This window comes from Gambusia affinis, linkage group LG09, assembly GCF_019740435.1.
Source record: "Gambusia affinis linkage group LG09, SWU_Gaff_1.0, whole genome shotgun sequence".
In the NCBI taxonomy this organism is placed as follows: Eukaryota; Metazoa; Chordata; class Actinopteri; order Cyprinodontiformes; family Poeciliidae; genus Gambusia; species Gambusia affinis.
In genome coordinates this window covers 29,662,450-29,687,227 of record NC_057876.1, presented here as the reverse complement: position 1 = coordinate 29,687,227, position 24,778 = coordinate 29,662,450, and the positions used below count along the sequence as shown (strand labels likewise).

Below are 24,778 nucleotides of genomic sequence, written 5' to 3'. Positions count from 1 at the left end.
AACCAGGAAGAGATACTGAGGAAGATCACTGTAAATGCTTATCTCTGTGTGTGTGGGCATATGTGTGTGTGTGTGCGTGTGTGTGTGTGTGTGTGTGTGTGTGTGTGTGTGTGTGTGTCAAAGACGGAGTCAGATAAATCAGATTTTTGCATAAAACCATTAAACACTAAAAAGAGGGCACTCGGTGTTTCTCCAGATGCATATTGAGTTAAATGAAGGTCCATCTAAACAGAACAGAACCCATGTTTCATGGTTCTGATGTTCTTGTCTACCAGTGTTCCTGAGGACAGCTGGAAAAATTCATGGTTCTGAGGACACTGTGGATTATGAGAGCCTTATGGTTCAATCTGATGTGTTCATAGTTTTGTTACACCAATATTATCTCCCCGGTAGCCCTTTCCCCGAGTTTGGGCTTTAATGTAGGGCTGCAACTGACAACTATTTTAGGAATCGATTTTTCTGACAATCAATTAGTCAGATAAAAATTGGCACATTCTCTGAGAATCTGAGTTTTTCTCTGTTTATTTGAGTTCCTGTGTCTCTGAGTCTCCATGTTCTCCTGTCTTCCCCTTGATTGTTCCCAGGTGTGTCTTGTTCCCTGATTACCTCCTGTGTATTTAATGTCACCTGTGTTTCTGTGTCTTTGTTGGGTCCTTGTTGCATGTGTGAGCTATTGTATTCATGTCCATTTGTGTAGCCAGTTTCTACCTGTGTTGAGCTGTGGATTCTGCTCAGCAGAGCTGCCTGGTAGTGATGGTGAGATGAAGCCTCATGAGGCATTGAACCACTTGAGCCAACTGGTTCGAGAAAGGGTTAATTTCTTGAAGCTTCATGTGCACACGAAACCACCTACTGGCCAGGTGTATAATCGCAGCCAGCTGTATCTTAACACGTGATGAATTGAATTTTTGTCTATTATGGCTCTTGGGAATGACTTCACAAAAGGTGAAGAAAAATGAGACAAAGAGATAGAGAGAAAAAAATATATATATATGCAGAGAGAAAGAGAAAGAGAGAGGGAGACACAGAGAAAGGAAAAAAGAGAAAATCCTATCCTGTCCCACAGCTATCTTAAAAATCCTAATATAAAAATTAAGAACTTTAAAACTAACTAACCAATCCTATTTGTAATAGTGAGATTATTAGTAAAAAGTTCAAATTAAATAAATAACCCAATTATAAGTCCTGAAATAATAAAGTCTAAAAACATTAAATATTAATCCCAGAAAAATAAATAAATAAATAAAAGGGGAAGGGGAAAAAAATTCATTTAGATCAATACCTTGCTTATTCCAGAGCAAATCTGCTTATGATGTGTGTGATGATGGTATTGGAGTTCAAGGTAACTCGAGTTAAATCAGGTGGTGAAAACTCACGTATCCTTAATATTAGAATTAAAATTAAAAATAGGATAGCTGTGGGACAGGATAGGATTTTCTCTTTTTTCCTTTCTCTGTGTCTCCCTCTCTCTCTCTTTCTCTCTATCTCTCTCTCTACATATATATATATATATATATTGTCCCTAACTGTCTCAAACTAAATAACCACTATCCAAACTCTGCTATCCAAACTATCAAGACTCTATCCACTCTCTCAACTGACCGCAACTGGCCTACAACAACCCACATTTTGAATGAAGCCTGTGTGGTTTCTAAACCCTGCGCCAAAATCTGAGCCACTTCCCGAAGCAGTCACGTGGTACAGCCGGGCAGCGAGGCTTCGGACGTCATCGTTTTCGGCTCCTCCCCTAAATGAAGCAAGCCTCGATACGCGCTTTACAGAAACGCCCCCTCCATTACTCGACACACGCCTCGAAGCCTCGGCTCATCACGTAACATCACTACTGCCTGGTTTTTGGACGCTGTGTTTGGATTAAACTCATCATTTCATTTCTACCTTGGGTCTGATGTGTTTCCCTCACCGCCTACCACACCAATTCATGACACATTCTGCAGATTTTTAATTTAATTACTTAACTTTTTTATGTTCTCTTGGACAGAGGTACTGCTCACTCTCATGAATATCTTAAAATAGAAACTAGGAATTAGGGCTGCACCACATGCTTTAAAAACAAAATATCTGATGTTGTCATACCAGATCAAATTTTCAATTTAAATATTTTTTTCTTGCTTTCTTTTCTAAGAAACCAGTTACAAATGACACATAATGGTGGGAAAAAATTACAATTTCAAAAACCAAAAATTCTCTTATTTAGTAAAATGGATTTATGATCCAACCCTGTTAGGAATATTGTTTCATTCAAATGAGCGAAGTAGTATATATCTTTATTAATACTGGTCCAGCTCAGACCAGTTCAGACCACTCTGTTCCTGTGTCTCCAGTCTCCATAGTGATGGGCGTCCCCAGCGTGAAGAGGGAGGTCCACTCCTACCTGACAGACACGCTCAGCTCTCTGATGTCGGAGCTCAGCCCGGCAGAGAAGGACGACTGCGTCATCGTCGTCCTCATTGCAGAGGTCTGTGTGTGTGCGTGCGTTTGTAATACCTTGTAGGGACCATTTTCCTGACACATACTATGTTGTGGGGACCCACTGTCCCTTGTGGCACAGAAGCCTGTGTTTGGGTCAGGGGTCAGATTTAGGACTAAGGTGTGAATTGAGTTTTGGTTAGGGTTAGGATAAGGGTTAGGCTGTAGAAATGGAGGAAAGTCTATGGAAAGTCTCCACAAAGATAGCCACGCAAAACATGTGTGGAGGGAGTAAAGATGCACTCTGACACTGCAAAACACAAAATCTTACTAAGTATTTATGTCTAGTTTCAAAAGCAAATATCTCTTGAAACTAGACAGCTACCTAAAACAATAAGTCGTTAATATTGATAAAAATGTTCTAAGATTTTTGCTTTAATAGCATGAGAAAAATGTCTTGTTATAAGTGGAACCAGAGCTTTTCTCATCCATCCATTTTCTTCCAGTCTGGTCTCATCAGGGTCAGGTTAATGCTTGTGCCTCCAGCTGTCAGGGGGTGAAAAGCGGGGTCACCTGGACAGGTCACCACTCCATCGCATTTATCAATATTCAAGAATTATTAACTCTTCCTCTTATAGTGCACATTTGATACTTCCAGTATTTGCTTTCATTGTGTTTTGTATTATGTTTACATTTTTATTTCTTGTGTGCTGTTTGGACAATAATCTTCCTGTAGGGATCGAGAAAGTAATTTTGAATCCTGAATCTTAAAACAGATATTGTGCTAAAAAAGTTACTTTTAAGTTAGCTTTGTCTTATTTCAAATGTACTAATATATTTGCATTAGAAACTATACCTAAAATACTTGGCAAGATTTTATGTTTTTGCAGTGTATTCATGTATTTATGACCAACCTTTTAAAATAAGTAGAACCATGTTTATGCTGAGACATTGCTGCACCCAAACTAGCTTCTTTAAATCTGTTCAAATGTTTAGAAAGAACCAACCATAATCTTGTTTTCATAACTGAGAATAAATTTATTTATTCAAGTCCAAGTGAATCTGAAAAAACTATTGTTCTTTCTTTTAATTTAGCATATGTGCAAAATCATTTTCAAGTCTTGGATTGATCGCATCCCTTTTCTATAAAATTGGGCAACTTTATTTGCTTGATTTATGTTTTATTTTTAATTCTTTTGGCCTGTGAGAACTTCTGACTCTGATTTTGGCCCACATGTCAATAAATTTGGACACCTGGCGTAGAGCCAGCAGCAGATCTGCTGTAGCTTCGATCTTGTTGTCAGATTGATGGAGATATTTTCACTTCTGATCAAATGTGAGGCCTGGCATGAAGCTTTAGCTTCTGTATGCTAAAGCTTTAGCTTCTGTATGCTAAAGCTTCATGCCTAAGGAGAAAATATGGAGAAAACCCTAAAAGCTGCTGAATCTACGTCTGATTACTGAAAAGTAAAGCTGCAGAGTTTATTATTCATGGCTGATCTGTCAGGGAGAAAGCTTCAGAAAGAAGATCTGAGCAGCAGGAAGTTATTTACATGCACTTTCTGGTTACCTCCACTTGTGCTTTCAGATTAAAATACCACAATCTGTCTCAGAAATGCTGAAAATGGTGATAATGCCGCTGAGAGCCTCCAGGAGATAAATGGATTTTAATGTGACAAAGAGAAACACCACAATGTGTGTCTGTTTGTTATTGTATTTCTACCCTATTTAAGACTATGACCAGGTTTACAAAGAGTGGCCTTAAAAAGGTGGGTTTATTGGTGGTCCTCAGAAATTGAAAAATACAAGAATGTGTGTGTGTGTGTGTGTGTGTGTGCGCGTGTGCGCGCTCATTAGCTAAACCAGTGGCCTTTACAAATAATGTGAAGAAACACATGCATCAATAGACTTTCATCCTGATAGTCAATTACACACAACCACACACACATACACACAGTGATAATGTCACTGACTGCTTCATGCAGCTTCCAGCTGCTGCAGGCGGAGGAAGCAGCCATGTTGTGATTCTGTTTCATCGTTCTGAGCCTTTAGTTTTAGTAGAGAACCTGCTGCTTCTTCTGGATCTGCCTGATGTTCCCCTCATTCATCCAGATGTTTCTGGGTCAGGACCTGTTCTGATCCACTGTAGAAACTGAGTTGAGAGTTTCCTCAGATCTAGGAAGACAGAAGGTTTCAGGGATTTCACATCGCTTCCTTCTCATCTCTCTACAAATAAACTGAAGTGAAATTTATTTATTTCAGTCTCATGTTCAGTTTTCAGTGGTTATTTGGACCAATTCTAAAATTTTTTTTTTGTGTGTATCATTTATTTATCAGGAGATCATACATACATTGATATTACATACATTTTACAAAGCTTACATGACTTCTCCGATGTTTTGTTTTCTTTTTTACACACAGTTTTATTTCCTTCCCTCTTTGTTCTCCCCTTTTCTTTCCCCCTTCCCTTCCCTTTCCCCGTAGCGAACATAAATCCCCGTATTGACATAACAAAAACGAGACCAAATAAATATAATTGCATAAAAAAGAATACATTAACAACCAAAAAATAAATTAATTAATAAAAAAAAATAAAATAGGGGTAGTTTGGAGGGGGGGCTGGACGGCATTGAGAAGCTAGAAGGCAACAACATTTCACTCAATTATTCTGTAAATTTAAGTCACATGACATGATGGGTTAGTCACATCAATCTATGCATTATAAAGGCAGAGATTTTATGAATGTCATAAGAGGTGCCCACTTGTGAGTAAATTTTGCTGAATTACCTTTTACTGTTAATAGAATCTTTTCTATCCTTAAGCCTGATCTAACAGTATTAAGCCATTGAGAAGTAGATGGAGGTATAGGAGATTTCCAGCAGAGTAAAATGCAGCGTCTGGCAAGCAGAGAACAGAAAGCCAAGAGCTCCCCCTGCAGGCCGACAGATTAATTGAGGTCCCTGGAACTCCAAAAATGGCAATTAGTGGATCTCTTCGGATCTGGATTCCAAAAACCCCTGAGAGTGTGGAAAAGACATAGTCCCAAAATTTTTGTAAACTTGGGCAAAAGAAAAACATATGACTTAAGTTGCAGGGAGAGGTCCGGCACCGGTCACACTGGTCCAAAATCGAAGGAAAAACTTTAGAAAGACGGGATTTTGAGAAGTGGACTCTGTTTATCACTTTAAACTGTACAAGCTGTAACCTGGCACATGGAGTGCTTTGGCGTATACTGAGAATAACTTTATCCCACCATGAATCAGACAGTTCAACACCCAATTCACGTTCCCAAAGAGTTCTGGATTTACCCGATGAGTCGGGATCAATTCCCATAAGCTTTCCATATATATTAGAAATGGTGATTTCAGATTGGGTTTCAAAACTAGTAGGTCGACCCATAGTGGGTCAACAGGAAGAGTTGGAAAATTTGGGAACAACGAAGAAACACAATGTCTAATTTGGAAATAGAGAAACAGATGAGAAGTAGGTAGGATAAATTTTGAGGACAACTCCGTAAAACTAAGAAATAGACCATCTTTGTAGAGATCTCTCATTGTACAGATGCCTCTCATGCCAAACTCTGTAGCCAACATCAGTGGTTGCAGGAGAAAATATAGGATTTTTTAATAACAGCATTTTATTAGAGGGAGACATAAATTTAAAATGGGACCTAAATTGTGACCAGATCTTAAGGGTAGAGAGCACTATAGGATTTGTAATAACAGAGGGAAGTTTAATTGGTAGTGATGAATAACTGAGGCAGGTGAAAAACATGTAGATATCGATTGAATTTCAAGTTTACACCAGAACAGATTGGGTGAATTTATCCAATAAATCAATTTATGAATATGTGACGACCAGTAATACATTGCAAAATTGGGTAAGGAAAGACCACCACTTGTGGTGAACTGTTGCAATAGAGAAAGCCTCAATCTGGGGGCCTTATTGTTCCATAAAGATGAAGAAACCATCTGATCCAGGGACTTGAAGAACTGTTTAGACAAGAATAAAGGGATACATTGAAGTAAAAAAAGAAATCTAGGTAGAACATTCATTTTAATAACATTAATTCTGCCAATTAGTGAAAGAGGGAGAGAGATCCATCTCCGAAAATCTGATGCAATTTGAGAGACTAGGGGAGCAAAATTCTGAGAAAACATTGAGGGCAGAGTACGAGTAATATTAATTCCCAAGTACCTAAACCCTGAAGGGCTGAGTCTAAAAGGAATGTCAGATTGCCCAAGTTCCAAAGCCAATGAATTTACTGGGTAGCATTCACTTTTAAGCAAATTTATTTTGTAGCCAGAGAAAGATCCAAAGTTTTCAAGAAAATCCAAAATTGGAGGAAGACTGTGTAAGGGATCCGAAACATATAAGAGAAGGTCGTCTGCATACAAGGACAGTTTAAGTTCAACACCAGAGCGAATAATTCCATGGAAAGAAGAGAGGGATCTTAGGGCTGCAGAAAGAGGTTCAGGACCAATTCTAACATTTAATCACTGCTGGTTCTGGTTTCGCTCAGACTCATGTTTATGGTTCACAACGTCTGAACAATGAGTTCAACCCAAATCCTGTTTTATTTCATTAAAACAACTGAAATACTGAATATTAACTATTATTCATTATCAATTTATTTCATAATGAATTTATATTAATTTTATTATATAACGTGTTGAATTTTATTACCATGTATTTCTATGAATGTATTTATGTTTATGTAAACAAAGACAGGAGTTGTTTTGCTTTTATTTATTAATATTTATATCACAGAACCTACAGGTCTTGTTTTTATTGATTTTTCTGATTTTAGGCCAACCTCAACATTCCCTGTCCTTTAAAAAATACTGCAGAAGATTGATTTTTACACAATGAAATAAATTTTTAAAGAGAAATGTTTTTTCTGGGGTTTTCCTGTCTGGTTTTATAAGAATTTGATCTATTAAACATTTTAATTACATATGTTCAGAAGCTGGTAACTGCTAAACACAAAATCCTCTCCAGTGTTTTTGTTTAGTTTCTTGTGAAAATATCTCAACACCTGACATGAAACAAAATGAACCTATTAGTAACTTTTCAGCAAAATATAGGAGGTTTATTCAAGTCAGTAAGTGTTGAAAACTGACCCCAGTACTCATTGCATTGGCAGATCTTTTTCCTGTATAGAGAAAAAGATTACTTTCCTAATTAGCTTTTTGTTTTATAGTTCTTTGGTTTTGCCTTGTTTCTTTAGTAATGAGCTGACGTCAGTGGGTTAATATTAGACATGCTGTTTCCTCTGCAGTCTGCCTATGTTTGCATGGTTTTAATTTCTGTCTTAATGTTGTTTTTATTTTCTGGAGCTCCCATTTCATGGACGTCTGAAAGCCTCCTTAACCCCCCCATCACTTTCTCATTGTTGCCCCAGAAATCGTTCCACCCTGGAAAATGCCTGATGGAGATCAGTTTTCTGCTCGAACGAGGGAATGTTTTCACCAAAAGCCGAGAAGCGTTTTCAGAGCAGAAGTTGAACAGTTTGATGATTTCTGACTCCGTCTGTTCCTCGTTAACATGGTGAGCTAAGCTCCACCCGGCTGGCACCTCCAGGACGCCGAACCAAACCGCAACCCGGCTCCGCTGTGGAAACTCGCATGAGACTGCAACACGACCTTTGCCATTAAACAAAAGAGCTCAGCCTGAGCTGTGATTGGCCGGGATGGGAGGCTGAGCTGTGACATCACTGACGGATCAGGATGTGGGTGTTTGGGTGTGAATCAGGGGGTTGATGTGTTTTCAGGCTGGGAAACAAGATGATCTCAGTTCACCACATGTGTGCAGGACCAAAACAGCTGCAGAGAGTCCGACCATCACAACGCGACACAATCAGAACCAGACATAATCTCACCACCAAGAGATGCAGCGAGATGACAAATCGATGCAGGAGATAAGGCGGAAAAACCAGAATGAATTCACATGAAGCAGCGAGGAACAGTCAGCCTGACATGAACAGATTAGTTTAGATCAGAAGAGGAGTGACAGTAAAATGACCAAAATATGGGAAAAAAGATTAGAAAAAATACAGAACACGAGAAATTCAAAAACACGTTATCCCAAGATTAAATTAAATGTCACATCTAAGATCATCCAAGTCTCTTAAAGGAGTTACTGTGGATGACGATGCTGTGGAAAGGAAAATCTCCAGTAGCAGTCAGTGCAACTGTGACTCTGAAGAGGCCTCTGACTAAAGACTGTTGCTGTATGACAGCTTGAAGCTAACATGCTAACAGTTCATTATTCAGACAACAGAGAGGATATTCTCTGTTGTCTGTAACATGTCCACCTGTTAGCTAGCTCTGCTAATCCACCTCCTTTGCTTTTGCTTTTCCATCAGTCTTTATGATTAGAAAGATGTTGAAGTAGAGGATAAGATCCTTTCTCTCTTTCTACATTCATGAAGTCTAATTTTTAAATATTCTGCGATTTGGGGTCAAAGTTCAGATATTAAGAGATGCCAGTTGTAAAAATAATACCTTGTTGCCACGGTTACAAGCCATAGCTGTCAGAAAGTAAAACAGCCACACCAGGAGTTCTTACAGAGATGGTAAACCGTAGGACTTCATTTGAAAAACAGGACAGAAATTTACAACAAAATCAGACACAAAAATAAGTGAGACGCTGGAAAAAAATCAACAAAATCTGAAATGGAAATAAACGGAAGAAGAAACCAAAACTGGTGAAACTGAAAATAACGAGCCGGAAGAAAAACGCATGCAAATGAAGCAAATGGAGGCAAACTGCAGAGGTAAAACCAGCTGTTAGCGTTAGCCGGAGAGCTCAAGATTTTACAACAGAAAATCTTCAGAGATGAAATCACAAAGACGATCAAAACTAAAGGCAGAAAAACCAGAGGGAAACGGGTCAGAACCAAAGACAAATGGCTCAGAATCATTCTGGTTCTGATGGTCTGATTCCCATTCATACACTAAGTTGTGTCTGCAGCGACCTAAAGGTTCAGTCCTTGTTGCCATGACGATGAGAGTCAGATTGGTGCTGAGAGGTCAGGTGTTCTATGCTGTGACCATTGACTCCTCTGACCTTTGACCTTTGTCTCTCTGTGTCCCTCAGGCCGACCAGCAGTACGCCAGCGGTGTAGCCGAGAGCCTGAAGCGCCTGTGAGTACTGCCCCGTTTCTGGGGGCTATTGCCGCGGTAACGGACCCAGAACGTCCTGTTCCTTCACCGACCGGTTCCGGTTCTGTTTGTGTCTCTCCTCCTAGTTTCCCGACTGAGATCCAGTCTGGCCTCCTGGAGGTCGTCTCTCCGTCGCTCCACTTCTACCCAGACTTCTCCAAACTCAGAGAATCCTTTGGCGACCCAAAGGAGCGGGTCCGGTCAGTACCAGAACATTTCACCAGAACCCGAACACCGGCCCGGACCGGCACCAGGACACAGGCACCATGCATACATGTTACTGACAGCCAGACAACACAGGTGTAATTTAAAAGGATAGCAACTCAGTGTGCTATGCTAGCTTGACTTTGAAAAGCTCAACCTGTAGATGAGCTGCAGAATTCGGTGTTTCTGTTCAGTTGCGTTATTCTGACCGGTCATCAGTAAAGCAGGAGTTTAAATCAACCAAACTGAAAGTTTAGTTTGAAACAGTGATATTTATAAACATATCAATAACACGATGAAAAGTGACTTAGAAAGTTTTTTCTCTTAAAAATCATAGCTGCTATGTTTGACTGCAGATCTCACAGCGACCACTTATTAATAATCAACAAGCAAACATCTAGCCTGTCAATATAAAACTGCAACGGACCAAATGTTCTGTTCTTTTTCTGGGAAATGTCTGTGTTTTTTGTAGTTTCTTCTTTGTTTCAGCCGGTTGCCACGGCAACGGGTTTGTATGTGGAGTAAAACCGACAGAGAGCGATAAAAGAGAAAAATACGAGTGGTTTTGATTTGTTCTTCACCTGTCTTCTGCCTTGTTTTTTATTTATTTTGGTCGTTAGCACTGCAGCTGCTAACGACCAAAACTGGACAAATCACCTCGTTAGAATGTCGCAATATTCAGAACAGTCATAAACTAGGATTAACAAACTATGTAAAATTAAATTAAGTTGTCCAGTACAAAAGAGAAATTTGTTTAGTCTGGTTTCCTGAGATCTTTTCTGTCAGAACCTCCTGGCAGTGAGTCGGACCCGGTTCCCCCTCATGTGAAGAACCTCGGGTCGGACCCCCCGGCTGCTTTCACATGCTGAGCCTCCGTAGCGCCGCGGCGCCTCGCTGCAGAAGCTGCTGACTCTGAGATGAAGAGCCGCTCCTGTTAACTTTACTGCTTCCCAATAAAAGCGTCTCCAGATCGGGTTCAGGCCTCAGTGAACCGACGGCGGCTCTAAACCTTCACAGGACGCAGCGGTGATCTGACTGGTTCTGCTGGATCACATGAAACGTCGACTCTGAAGAGTCTGTTTTGGGTTTCCTGCAGCTGAAAGTTTCTGGTTTCATCCTTTGAGTTTAGCTGTTGCTTTTCTGCCTCTGGGGTTCAAAGGTCAGAGTTCAGAAAACATGAGTTCAGCACTGAACCTTCTGGAGGATCAGCTGGTGTTTGAAAAATTAAAATATCCAAAACCTCTGCTGCTCTAAATGAAGTAAAGGGAAACATAAATATCTGGTATAATTCACTGATCTGACATGATGTGTTAAAGTAAAAAAATTATGGATTACATTTTTATTTCAGAGCCAATATTTATAGTCAGACTTATTGAAACCAAGTACAACATTTAAAATTCATGCACAAAGCACAGAAACTCTTCTTCCTCCTCCTCTTCCTCTTCCTCTTCCTCTTCCTCCTCCTCTTCCTCTTCCTCCTCCTCTTCCTCTTCCTCCTCCTCTTCCTCTTCCTCCTCCTCCTCCTCTTCCTCCTCCTCCTCTTCCTCCTCCTCTTCCTCCTCCTCCTCCTCCTCCTCCTCAGGTGGAGGACGAAGCAGAACCTGGACTACTGCTTCCTGATGATGTACGCTCAGACCAAAGGAACGTACTACGTTCAGGTAAACTCTGATAATGAATCGTTTCTCTCAATAACAAACTGAACAATCAATAAACTTCAAATTGTAATGAAATCGAAAGAAAAGAAAAACAACAAATAAATAAAAAGGTTTTGTTGAGACCAAAGACATTTGTCATCCATAAAATTGATTAAAAAACATGATAAATTCTGAAAATGGAAATTATTGATGTGGTTTTAAGTTATGATGATTTATTAATTTTAACTTTCATGTTTCAGATCAAAATGACATTAATATGAAACAAAGAAAGTAAAAGTTTCCATTCAGAGGCGGCTGGAGCCACTCAGGCTGTGAAAATCAGCTGACTGTGTTTTAGATAAACTCCAATATTTATTTTATTGATTTAATTATTGATCTAGATCAGAATGGCCCAGACCTTCAAAATAAAGGTCATGAATCCAGTCAGTTATTGATGATTATTGATTGTATCAGTGATGGAGTTAATTATTGGGAAATAATTACTGGCACTAACGAATGGGACTCTTCAAAATAAAAGCCCGAATCAGAAATCCAAAGTGTTCCCTGCTGGCAGTTTCCCTCATCAAGTGTTTGACCTCCCTGTGGATGAACTTTGACCTTCTCTGGTGATTTATTTCAGACACATCGGAGGGTTTTCCAGCATTACGCTCCAGACTTTGACTAGGCCAGCCCAGGACCCTCACTGAGGCTCCTTGAAGCCCTTTCTAGAATGATGGATCTCTTTTAGAGTCCTGCTTCATGCTGCCAGACTGGTTCTGTTAAACGGGAGGTCTCACTCTGAGCAGGTTTTCAAACTCCTGTGGTCCGTCTCTATTTTTAGTTGGAGGATGACATCGTGGCGCGTCCGAACTACTTCACCACCATGAAGAACTTTGCGCTGCAGCAGCCGTCGGAGGAGTGGATGATCCTGGAGTTCTCCCAGCTCGGATTCATCGGTGAGTTCACCGCCGCTTCGGGTTTGGTTACGAATGTTACCGCCTAAAACACGCCGGCTTTACACAGGCTGCTAGCAGAGCATTCAGGCTAATGCCACAGGCGTGATGTTTAATTTGTCATTATTTTTTTCTCCTACGAGTTTTTGTGGCGCTAGTGGCTCGTATTCTTTTCGGAGAGAGGGTGAGGAGAGGGGGGGAAGACATGCGGCGAGGGTCGTCGGGACCGGGAGTCGAACCCGCGACGTCCGCGTCGAGGACTAGGGCCTCCAAGCGTGAGGGGGGTGCTAACCCCCTGCGCCACCACAGCACGCCCCTAATTTCCATCCATCCATCCATTTTCTGTTCACCATTGTCCCTTTGACGGGAGGGTTGCTGGTTCCTCTCCAGCTACGTTCCGGGCGAGAGGCGGGCTCACCCTGGACAGTCTGTCATAGCGCCCCTAATTTGTCATTATTAATAAGTGATAGCTACCACTGCTACTAGCTACCACTGATATTAGCTAATGCTGCTACAAGCTACCACTAATATTAGCTACCCCTGCTATTAGCTGCTACTAGCTACCACTGCTGCAGGGTTTCCGCACTGTAGTAATTAAAATTAGCTCAAATTAAGGCCAGTAAAAGGTAACAAATAGAATTTGACTTTGTTGTAAATTTTTCATGACCACTTCAATATATTTAGAATTTTTCATTGATGCTAACTTTTTGTTTTAAGTTCGTTTAACTATAAACGAACTTAAAATATATTATAAAATATGTAAAATATTAAAAATTATATCTACTTCCAGGACCAGAGCTGACGTTGGTAGACTCAATTGGTTCCGCTGTCACATCTGCTGTGCGCATGCGTAGTGTTACAAGCGCTTAACGTGTTGACTAGTTTTGCGCCTCACCATGAGAAAATATAAGTTTTCACGATTTTGGTTCGATGACCAGGTGACAGAGAAGAAGAGAAGCTCTTTGTAAAGTATGCAGGAAAAAATATATAAATAAGACCTGGTGACTGTGATGAAACCAAGCCGAGCGGAGCATCTACCGGTCATTAGCAGCGGATTCCTGCGCAGGGGAGCAGATCCCCGTGTCGGTTTTTGGTGCGACACGAAGCGATGTAACTGCAGGTATTACCGTCACACCTCAGCAGGAAGCAGTACCACCAGCAACGCAATGGGTGGCGCAGACATGCAGCAGACCTGACTGACCTTTAACCTCGGAGCTGAGCTTCTGAACACCGCAGTTACTAACGTAAGTTAAATAAAATCACCAACTGCAACGCAGACGGCAGAGTGAACATGAGCAAAAATAAGATTCTACTTCAGTTTTAGGAAAAGTAGTAAAACTTATAGCTGTACAGCATTCATCTGCTGATACCATGTTATTGTTTACGAGCGGAAATTTTGCGAATGTGCTGATGAGAAAAGCCGATGCGTTTACTTGCCGTCCGTAGCCGCGGTAGAACGGTCCGTTAACAAAATGAAACCTGGAGATGTAGATGTTACTTCGGTGCTATGCGCATCAGAATAGGAACAATAAAACCGTTAAAGGAAACTCAAAACCACTTTTTTCTCTGTGTGTCAGCTACGCTACACGTAGACTCGTTGCCATAGCAACTGACAACAGCGCCACATTACCTATCTGGATTCCACACCAACAAACACGCAAACGATTCCCGCTGAAAAAACATGCAGCGTGTTTGTGTTTTCACACCTGGTGTTTATTTTGCGGTTATTAATAACTGATCGTCTGAGCGCAGCGGTGGTTGATCAGCTGATTTCAACATCTGCTCTCCTGATCTGCCAGAGTTCATGTGCGGGTCGCCTTTTTGTTTTAACTGAACCCAAACTCCAAATTCCGCTGCACTTCAACATATTATTTTTAAATTTGTGTTGACAGTTACTATCAAACCAATATTCTTGGTTTATTGAGAATAAAACATCGGCTTGTGAAATTTGTATGTCATAACATTTTTTAAATATTCTTAAAGAAAATAACAAATATCTTAAGTCTTCTGGAAATGCTTTTTGGAATATTTGCATGAGCTCTTGGTCAAGATAAAGTCAGAGTTGCACCTTAAAGTTTCGGTGTTACATCGTGTTACAACCCGACTCTTCGCTCCAAACCTGCAGATGGAAACATGAATAATTCACTTTTTCTTTTGATTACTATTTTTATGATGCTTTAAAAATATGCATGATAGTTGGATGGATAATTACTGTTTTAAAACCTCCTTTAAATTCTCGTTTGTATTTCCTGGCCTTTCATTTCAGTGTGTATTCTGTTTTCTATTTTTGTGTTCATTTCTAACTTTATTTCTTTAAATTTCTTTTGTTATAATGACTGTTTTCCACCTGCTGTGCATCACTTTGGTCATCTTATTTTAATCAAGAAGTTTGATTGAATGTTTAGATTTTCTTTCTTAAAATACGTAATGAGTAAAGAATCTCACTATCTTGCCTTAAAATAAAATAATAATTTAATACCTCTGTTATTATATGAAATGTGTAGAAAATGTGTTTTAATGTCGACAGAGCAGAGAAGCTTCAAAGTATATTATTGTTTTCCTGGTGAAAAACTGTCATCAGCAGAAGTGGGAGGCTGCAGCGCCCCCTGCTGGAAGAAACTGGAGCAACAACTCCACAATGTACAAATATCAGTAAATAAAAGAAACATCATTATTATAAACTAGCAATATGTTTTACTGTCTAATTGAATCTTTTATCTTCATGTTTACTGGTTTGCTTAAAGCTGGTTGGGTGGCAGGAAGCCGCCCAGCAGGGGGCGCAGCGCTGAACTGGAGCACCAGGGAACCTGGATCAGAACCAGGGTGAGAACCTGGTTCTGTTCCAGGTTCTGATCCTGATGGGTTCTCAGGCTCGTTGGGTTTTTGTTCCTTAGTCCCTGAGCAGCACAGCCTTGTTTTTTCTGTTTCTTTCTGTTTTTTTGTTTCTTTCTGTTTTTTTGTTTCGTTCCGTTCCTTCATGTTCTTCTTGTGCTCCTTGCGGTCCGCAGCCCTGGCCTCGTGATTTTGCCGCCTGACCCTGAGCCGCCTGCGCGCTGCGGCGGCTTTAATAATCTCTTCAGGGTCCGGCTGACTCTCTGAATCAAATCAAACGGAGAGGAAGCCTCAGGGCCTCTTCCTCCCGTTCAGCTGCTCATGTTTGCTAAGTTTAGCTGCGGTTTCATCTCATCGGCGCTCCTGCAGCCCTCCGGAGGCCGACACGTCCGCCCGGATCAGGCAGGGCCAGACGAGGCCCGGAGCCGGCCCGGTCTGGGGCGGAGCCGCTGACGCTCTGACCTTTTGTGTTCAGAGCGGCTCTGAGCAGGCAGAATGAGTCCTGCTGCAGGAAACGCTGCGCCCTCCCAGTCAGAGGCTCTAAAAACATCCAACGCGTTGATTCGATTCAGGAAGCGTTTTCAGGTTCCGGCCGTCGGATCCGTCCAGGAGTTTCTGCCAGCCTGGCTTCCATACAGCTGCTTTTAACTGGCTGCTTTAAAAATATGACCATCAATAAATCAGCAACCAAATCACCCTGATTCCTACTCAGCCCCTAAAAGGAAAAAAAACTATTAAAAATAAACTTTTTCATGCCCAACAGAATTTCTGGACCTCATGAGAAAGTTTATTATTTTTTCACTCAGTGTCCCTTTAGGGCCTCCGTTGAATCTATTTCCCTTATCTGTGGTTAAATATTGTGATTTTCAGATTTAGTGACATTAGCATCCTGAGCTAATGTTAGCTTAACATGCTAAAATTCACAAATAATAATTGATATTTTGAGTTTTATCCTCCAAAAGGTAAAAATTTGTCCCTTTATAGAAACAAAATAGAGACCACGTTGGTGTAAAGTAATGCACGATGTGCTGTAGCTTGAGCTAATGCTAACATGCTAATAACTACAGCCAATTGTTTTTGTCTTGTTTTGTTATGAAGAGTAAAATGGTCTGCGGCCTAAACCCAGAAATCAAGCTAACATTATCAATATTTCATATTGATTCCAAATCAACTACAATGAGGCTGTTAGCTTTAGTAAACCTTCAACAGCCTGGCATTAATGTCCAAAGTTAATCATATCATATTCAGACATACTAACATAGCCTTAGGATGCTAACATCATCGCTAATGTTTCCTGTTGAAAGCTGTCATCTCTACATCCGAAGCTTCAATTCAGTTCAAAAATACTTTATTAGTCCCAAAGGAATAATAAATGTAACTCGTATTAATAATTCGAGGGAAACAGGACGTGTAACATGAGACCAGTTATCGGTCTTATGATGCTAACTATGCAGAAACATTACATTTCTGCTACAGATGTGTAAAGTAACTGTTGTTTTTAGTGGCAGCTGATTGTCTCTCAGTCCAGGTGTTTCTGTCTCCATGCAGGTAAAATGTTCAAGTCTCTGGATCTGTCGCTCATCGTGGAGTTCATGCTGATGTTCTATAAGGACAAACCCATCGACTGGCTGCTCGACCACATCATGTGGGTCAAAGTGTGCAACCCGGAAAAGGACGCAGTGAGTCCAAAGCTGCAGCTTCCTGTCCTTTTCTTCTTGAATTGATAATTTTCCAAAAATGAATAGAAACTCCGAAGACGTTTGTGCCGGGATCAGCCATGTTGCCTGTTGTCTCCGTCAGAAACACTGCGACCGGCAGAAAGCCAACCTGAGGATCCGATTCAAGCCGTCGCTCTTCCAGCACGTCGGCACTCACTCGTCTCTGGCCGGGAAGATCCAGAAGCTGAAGGTACTGTCTGTCCCTGCGCACAGAAACCTGGAATCAGGATCCTTTCCTGCTGCGACTTTCAGGCTAAAACGCCTTAGAAAGAGCTGCTGGACGACGAGTTCCTGGGTTCAGAGCGTTGATTACTTTTCTCACAGCAAAAATAAAAATAAATGAAAAAATAAATCATTTGTTCGTATGGATCCACTGCTGGAACGATTCATAACGATTCCACAAAGTAACAAAGTTTGCTGGACGATAAATTACGGTTCTGCTGAGGTTCTACTGAGGTTCTGCTGAGGTTCTGCTGAGGTTCTACTGAGGTTCTGCTGAGGTTCTACTGAGGTTCTGCTGAGGTTCTGCTGAGGTTCTGCTGAGGTTCTACTGAGGTTCTGCTGAGGTTCTACTGAGGTTCTGTGTTGAAGCCAAACAGTTTTAACGCGGCGGCTGTGGTCGGAGCCGATCGATCGGATATTGATCGTCCTCGTTCATTAATAGATGAACTCATTCATTAATGAGTCGTAGCTCTGCGGCATTATGAGAAAATAATCTGGAAAAGAAACCAAAAGAGAAAACATGAGAGTTTGGAGCGGAAAGCTTCTCCGGAACGTTTCTCCGTTTCTGTGGTTCACATAGAGCTGCACAACCAGAGCGAACACGGTGGGTTGAACTCTGACCTTGATGAAGAGCTCTCCAAAGAAACATGATTCCTCACAGGGGGTTGATGTAGATATCCATACAGGTCAGCCTGAGTCCAGTTTAGCTGCTGGATCAAGCAGCGCTGAGCCGCCAGCGGTGTGTTGATCCGCTCTGCCGGCTTTAAATACACAAACTATTAACTCGTCTTTTAGGAATAAATTTGCTCTGCCAGTGAAACGCTCAAAGCAACAGAGACGCTTTCAATCTGGCTTAAAGAAAAAAAAAATTAAGCAATTTTTCTTTTTTAATTATTATTTTCCTGAAAACAAAAACAAGCATAGCTTAGCCTGGCGGGGGGCTAGTAAAGCATGGCGGCTGCCAGGCTTATAATACACTGGGTATTGGATGACAGTAGCTATTACCAGTGGTCGGCACAGCTAACCAAAAAGTTAGCTTCACTAACTGCTAATTCACTAAGTGTTTAGGGTTAGCATATCTATTGCTAAACAGGAAAACACTTAGTGAACGGCACATTAAAGAATTACCAGAAGCTAATGCTAACCATTAAGATGCCGTCTCTCTTCTCCTTCCTGGTCTGAGACTTGCTAAGAGCAAAGTCCTCAGATTCTGATTCTGTTGCATTTTATCACGTTAAAGCTGCGTAAATGTGATGACCAAATGAAAAACATGATGTGACATAAAGTTCACCCAAAATGGGGAACATTTTATGGAAATAACTGGTTCAAAAAAACTCTAAAACGGCAGCCATCTTGAAAAATGTCTGTCATCCAGTGGCTGAGAAGAGAACACGCTAAAGCTAATGTTGGTGGTAGCATCCGTAGTTGGGAGAGTTTCCTGTTCAAGCGTCGTTTTTCCTCAGAGGGGAATGAATGCGATGGTTTTTATCGTCCTGCCTCTTCTCCAGGATAAGGACTTTGGGAAGCAGACGCTGCATAAGGGTCACGCCAACCCGCAGGCGGAGGTGACCACCAGCCTGAAGACCTACCAGCACTTCACCCTGGAGAAGGCCTACGCCGGAGAGGACTTCTTCTGGGCCTTCACGCCCGTGGCTGGCGACTTCATCAGGATCCGCTTCTTCACGCCAGTCCGCATCGAGAGGTCCGTACGCCGCGGCGCGGGGGAGGGACTTCCTGTCTGGAGTTAAAGCTTTCTGTTGTTTTTAGGTTCTTCTTCCGGAGTGGAAACATCGAGCATCCAGGAGACAAACTGTTCAACACGTCAGTGGAGGTTCTGCCGTTCGATGTGAGTCCAGAAAGTCAAACCAGATCAGATTCATTCCTCTGAAATGTCAGATGAAACCTCGGAGTTTAGAAGCATGAGACCCAAAGAGAAGCGAGGTTTGGACCAAAACATGGACCTGGATCTAAATCAAATCATTTCTGCTTGCTTTTGTTTCCCAGAATATTCAGGCTGAGAAGGAGGCGCTGACGGACGGGAGGGAGAAGAAGCCAAAGTACCATCGGACCGAGGACGGATTCATCCGGATCGGTGAGCCTCAGGTCCCGGTTCTGCTTCAGAGCGGTTCTGCAGTTTGCACCGCAAGACTGGTCACAGGAGGAGGAAATGAACAGAAAAGACTTCAGGATTGGGAAGTTTCTGGTTCAAAAGAGAAAATGAGAGGACGAAGAACCCGGTTAGCTGGTTAGCCAGTTAGCTGGTTAGCCTGTTAGCTTCTTCTAATGCAAAGGTTTCTGTGTAAGAGATTTATCTTTGTCTCATTAAAACCAAAATGTCTTCTCATTTAAATAAGTAGCAAAACTTCCTGGGAGGTTGAAGTGTCGCCGTTTGAACAAATCAGTCAGAGAAAATATTTTATGTTCTCAAGATGAGAAGCGTTTAAACTCGACGCTCCGAGGCGCCGGCTGAGGAGCATCGTCACAGTTTCTGCTTTAAAATCTCAGCTCAGTTTGTTTCTGCAGTGCCGTTTCACAACAAATCATCTGTAGACACTTCACTCATTTTCTCAGGGAAAATTTTTAAATTGCACTTTCTAAAAACTGCAGACGCTCCGTCTAATTAATCAGGTTGAGTTCAGTTTTACAGTGTAAATGGAAGATTTTATGACCGAGTTTGGAAATAATATCAAAAGTCTCAAATAATTTAATGAGCTGTTTCAATACTTCCTTCAGTTTTCTATCCGGACCAGGTCAGGTCGGGTCGGATCAGACTGGATCAGTCCGGGTCGGATCGGACCGGGTCGGATCGGATCGGACCGGGTCGGATCGGGTCGGGTCGGATCGGGTCAGACTGGGTCAGTCCGGGTCGGATCGGATCGGATCGGGTCGGGTCGTATCGGATCAGACTGGGTCAGTCCAGGTCGAGTCGGACCGGATCGGGTCGGATCGGGTCGAGTCGGACCGGATCGGGTCGGACCGGGTCGAGTCGGACCGGATCGGGTCGGACCGGGTCGAGTCGGACCGAATCGGGTCGGACCGGATCGGGTCGGACCGGGTCGAGTCGGACCGGATCGGGTCGGATCGGGTCGAGTCGGACCGGACCGGGTCGGATCGGGTCGAGTCGGACCGGATCGGGTCGGACCGGGTCGAGTCGGACCGAATCGGGTCGGACCGGATCGGGTCGGACCGGGTCGAGTCGGACCGAATCGGGTCGGACCGGATCGGGTCGGACCGGGTCGAGTCGGACCGGATCGGGTCGGACCGGATCGGGTCGGACCGGATCGGGTCAGGTCGGATCGGGTCGGACCGGATCGGGTCAGGTCGGCGTCACCAGGGACCTCTAAGAACATGCAGCTGACATCCTGCCACTGCAGGCTGAATAATCTGCTGAACAGGAACAAACGTTGCCGTTTGCAGGGATTACGGCTGTACCTGAAAGCATCGCAGCGGAGCGATAATCCCGGCTGGGATTACGCTGCACTGAGGTGAAAGCAGCTGAAACGGGTCCTGAACAGAAATCCAGCTGGGATTACAGGAGCAGCTCCTGGTAATCTGTGATAACCTCGATAATCTGCACTGGAAGCTGCAGCTCTTCAGCCGCTCACCGCAGATAAAACACCAAGACGATCGGCTTCTCAAGGTTTATTCAGCACAACCTGAGCCGAGCAGACGAATCCTTCAGAACCGGCCTGGTTCTGCTGATCAGGAGGCTACTACCACAACTATTAATCCCACAATGCACTGCACCAACCTTTCAGTCTCAGCAGGAAGATGGAGTTTGGCTCCATCTGGACTTGAAGACTTTTATTTTACGAGCGTCATTAATGATTCAGAAACGTTCGCTGCTTTAGTGAATTCATTCTGGTTCGTAGTTTCTACAGACTGGACTTTCACTGGTTTCTGGTACCACCGTAAATCCAGCGCACAGCCGCTAATGGAAGCGGCTTCAAACGATCTGATTGGACGCTGAAAAAGACTGCTGATGTTTTCAAGTTGTGCTAAAAGCAGTTAGCCTATAAGAAGCTAAGCTAGGCTAAAATAGCATCTGAATACTAACATAAAGCAGCTAACGCTAATGTTGGCGTCCACATTTCTAAGGAAACTAAATGCATAAAATAACACTGTGTTCCAATCTGATGGTTGAAGAACAGATTAAAATCTATATTTATATTTTAAAATCTATAAATATTTCTGATATTCAGCTCATTTATTCAGTGATTTAGCAGTAAAAAGGTTTTTCAGTGTAAAATGATTTGTCTGATTCCAGGTGAAGTTGTGATGGTGAACCTGCTGCAGATGATTTTCTTCTCCAGTTCCTTCGCTAACGCTGCTGCTTCTGTCACCAGGATCCTTCCAGAACGGGATCGCAGAGGGAGAGGTCGACCCGACCTTCGGGCCCCTGGAGGCCATGCGCCTCACCGTGACCACGGACTCACCTGTCTGGGTGATCCTCAGCGAGGTGAGGCGGCGATGCTGACGACCTTCAGGTTTCTGGTTTTGACCTTCAGGTTTCTGGTTTGACCTTCAGGACTGACAGTCAGTGTTTGTTTAGCAGGTTAAAACAACCTTCACTGCGTTTCCATTCATCGGATAATTTTGCTATTTAACATTTAGAAAATAAATGTTCTCGATAGAATCACGTTAAAACGCTGGTAAAGGATCTGAAAACAACGGAGGAGGTAAAATCTCATTATCTGACTTTTATTTTAAGGAAAAACTTAAATATTTTTTTATGTTGCCCATCGACGTTAACTTATTCAAGGAAATCAAACTTCTTCAAAAAGCCTGTAAACTTGGATCCTTTCAATAAATACAGAACTCAAGACTTATTTTTATGTCTGAATTTAATTTGTTTTATGATGGTCAAAGTGTTTCAGTCACTCTGGACTCACCTGGCTGAACCAAATCCAATTAGCTGCTCAGAGTTAGCACAACTGACAGCCATCAGTCGTGTTTGATTTGGGGGGAAGTGGAGGAAGTACCAGCATTCTTACAAAATAAGAGCCCATATTTTACCTTAAGTGAAGCTTTATTTTGAAGGGTGATGCTGGGTTTTGTTTTATTTTGTAATTGTTCCTCAGTCTGTCCATTTCCTCCAGATCTTCATAAAGAAAGCGGAGTGAAGCTCCGCCTCCTCAGCTCACCTACCTGAGTGCAGAGCGGCGCCCCCGTGTGGCCGAGCCTCGCCGCTGCTGAGCCATTCAGCTCAGAGACTGAAACCCATCGGACAGGCGGCACCTGCTGGTTCCCACGGCAACGCGGACCATCCAGAGTTCTGTAGTTATGTGTACATACGGTAAGATAAATGTGAAAACACTGGAAGTCGGAGCGCCGAGCCGCTTCCGATGATCGATCTGCTGCTTCGACACACTTCCTGTCTGCAGACACGCCCCTTCCTGCCGTCACACACCACCTTCACACACACTCACGGGCGCGTGTGAGTGCGTGTCAGCCGCTGTGGGTCCTCCCTCCGTCGGTTAACGAGTTGCCTTAACGAGGACAGAGCAGACAGCGTCCATGTAGCGTCCGTCCTGCTGAAACTACTGAAGGCGTTTGGAGTTTGACCTGAGGCCTTCTCGCCACAGCGCCCCTGTTTACTGCGCCGCCTGGAAACTTTCTGTTTTCTGTAGAGAGACTGTTTTCCATCCAGACGCTGTCTTCCAGAGAGAGACTAGCCTGCGGGCTCAGAGCAGAGGAAGTTCGGATAGATGGTTCCCGTTCTGTCGTTCCTTCACATCAGCTGTAGGTGCCTTCTGATGTAAATAGTCCCGAAACACGGGTCGCTCTTCCCGACCATATTTTACTCCCTTTAGTTTGGATATTAGATGTGGAGGAACAGCAGATTCTCTTCTGATAAAAAATGCCAAGAAGTTTTTCTACACCACGTCACACCGGATCTGCAGCCGTTCTCCTTCACAGCAGGACGTCAAAAATGTTTCAACTGTGGATACAAGCATCAACATTAGCATGCTAACCCCTACGGTCCAGTGTTCTATAATGACGGCCATTTTTCTAGAGGTTTGCCTTTTTTTTAAAAACTAATATTTGCCATAAAATGTTCCTCATTTCCATGGAGGAACTTTGTGTCTCCATAAAACTTCAAAATGATAAAAAACGGCAGAATCAGAAACTGAGGATTTTGCTGTTAGCGAGACATGGACCACTTATGGTTAGCATTAGCTTCACTCATTTTTTTAACATATTGAGCAGTTTAGCGTTAGCATAGCTAAGGTTCTTCTTTAGTTAGTGGCTGGAGAACCATACATAGCTTAACTGGTTAGCGGTCGCTAATAATTCCTGCTAACTTAGTGCAAACATCTATTCTCCATTAAAATCATGGCGGCCATTTTGAAAAATGTCCACCAGAAAAAGGAAACACAAGATCAGGAAAATATAAATAATTTGTATAGTTGAAAGTATTTAGGCTTTAATTTGACACCAAACACCTAATTGGAGATTTTTGTGCAAAACTAAAATGTAATTTCCATGACAACAGTGGCCATCTTGAAAAATCAAAAACTTACCAGTAATTATGATTTCTATGGGTTATGTATGATTTGACACCAACAGCATTACATTTTGGCAAAGTTAGGGCCACAATATATTTTCCTTGACGACCACAGCGGCCATCTTGAGTGTTTCAGAGACTAACGCTTTTGTTTTTTGGGAACATTTGTGCCATGTTTGGTTCTTGTATCCGCATGTGAAAGATTTTGCTGAAACGTTAAGTCTGCTGGTCAATACCTCCTGCTGTGATGTTCTGCTTTCATTTTGAAGCTTTTTACAATCAAACCCTCCAGACTCACTGCGGGTTTCACAAACACTGCTGCAGAAAAGGGTTTGAGAAAGATTTTCACAATCATTTTTCTAGTTTGAGCTCTTGAGTAACAAAGTTTTCAGTCAGGTTTTTCAGAAAAGCTAAAAACAAGCTGGTTTGGTGAAACAAGAAAGGAGATCCAGTCAGTTTGGTGATTTTTCCCATCAGATCGTTGGATTGTTTCGGTAAACAAAACCAGGAAAGTGACCTCAGGGAACGATTTATCTGGACTTTTCCTCCGCTCAGATGGAGCTCCGGTCTCTCTGTCCAGACTCGCTGAGCATAACTTGAGTTTATTTTGTTTCCTCTTGGATGCACTGGATTGCATTGCTGTCATCTTGTTTGTGTCTTTTGTACCCTTTAGATAAACTATTTAAATGAGCATAAACTTCTATCCAATCTGTGGATTGTAATAAAGAGAGAAAATAAAATCATTTCTGCCTCTTTGTATTTTTTTTTTTTTACAGTGCAGCACATTTTCACATGTCGGCTTTCAACCAATCCAAAATGGCCGCTGGTCGGTCTTACTTTCTGCTCAAAGCTCTGCTAACATGGGCTTCATCACACTGCTAAGATGTAGGAAAGTACCCTGGTAGCAGTTAAGCTAGTAGCATTTTAGCTCATTTTGATATGAAAACTAAACTTAGCATTCAGTTAAGATAATATTAATATTTCAGGTGTCGAAATAAAAACAGGTTAATATTTCGTGTAAGCTAAAAATTTAGCTTCAATTTAGACATTTAGCTAGTTTGAAGTTAGATATTTATCTTGATAACTAAATATTTAGTTTGAAACTTACATTTAT

General features: G+C 42.2%; 1 protein-coding gene across 2 annotated transcripts in view; it reads left to right on the top strand.

Annotated features, from left to right (window-relative positions):
• mgat4b (alpha-1,3-mannosyl-glycoprotein 4-beta-N-acetylglucosaminyltransferase B) overlaps window positions 1-24,407 on the top strand; it is a 72,167-nt gene extending 47,760 nt beyond the window's left edge. The window contains exons 4-16 of one of the 2 annotated variants that reach the window (XR_006371613.1): window positions 2,343-2,476; window positions 9,529-9,575; window positions 9,680-9,793; window positions 11,380-11,455; window positions 12,273-12,387; window positions 16,765-16,895; window positions 17,017-17,124; window positions 18,665-18,858; window positions 18,924-19,002; window positions 19,161-19,248; window positions 21,503-21,615; window positions 22,256-22,452; window positions 22,541-24,407. Coding sequence is in view for 1 of the 2 variants with exons in the window: in XM_044126666.1 (XP_043982601.1) it covers window positions 2,343-2,476; window positions 9,529-9,575; window positions 9,680-9,793; window positions 11,380-11,455; window positions 12,273-12,387; window positions 16,765-16,895; window positions 17,017-17,124; window positions 18,665-18,858; window positions 18,924-19,002; window positions 19,161-19,248; window positions 21,503-21,615; window positions 22,256-22,279 (1,223 nt within the window). In the remaining variant the exon portion in view is untranslated. Of the gene's footprint in view, window positions 1-2,342; window positions 2,477-9,528; window positions 9,576-9,679; window positions 9,794-11,379; window positions 11,456-12,272; window positions 12,388-16,764; window positions 16,896-17,016; window positions 17,125-18,664; window positions 18,859-18,923; window positions 19,003-19,160; window positions 19,249-21,502; window positions 21,616-22,255 lie in introns of both variants that reach the window. The other variant, XM_044126666.1, reaches the window with a different exon arrangement.
• Window positions 24,408-24,778: the final 371 nt, after the last annotated feature.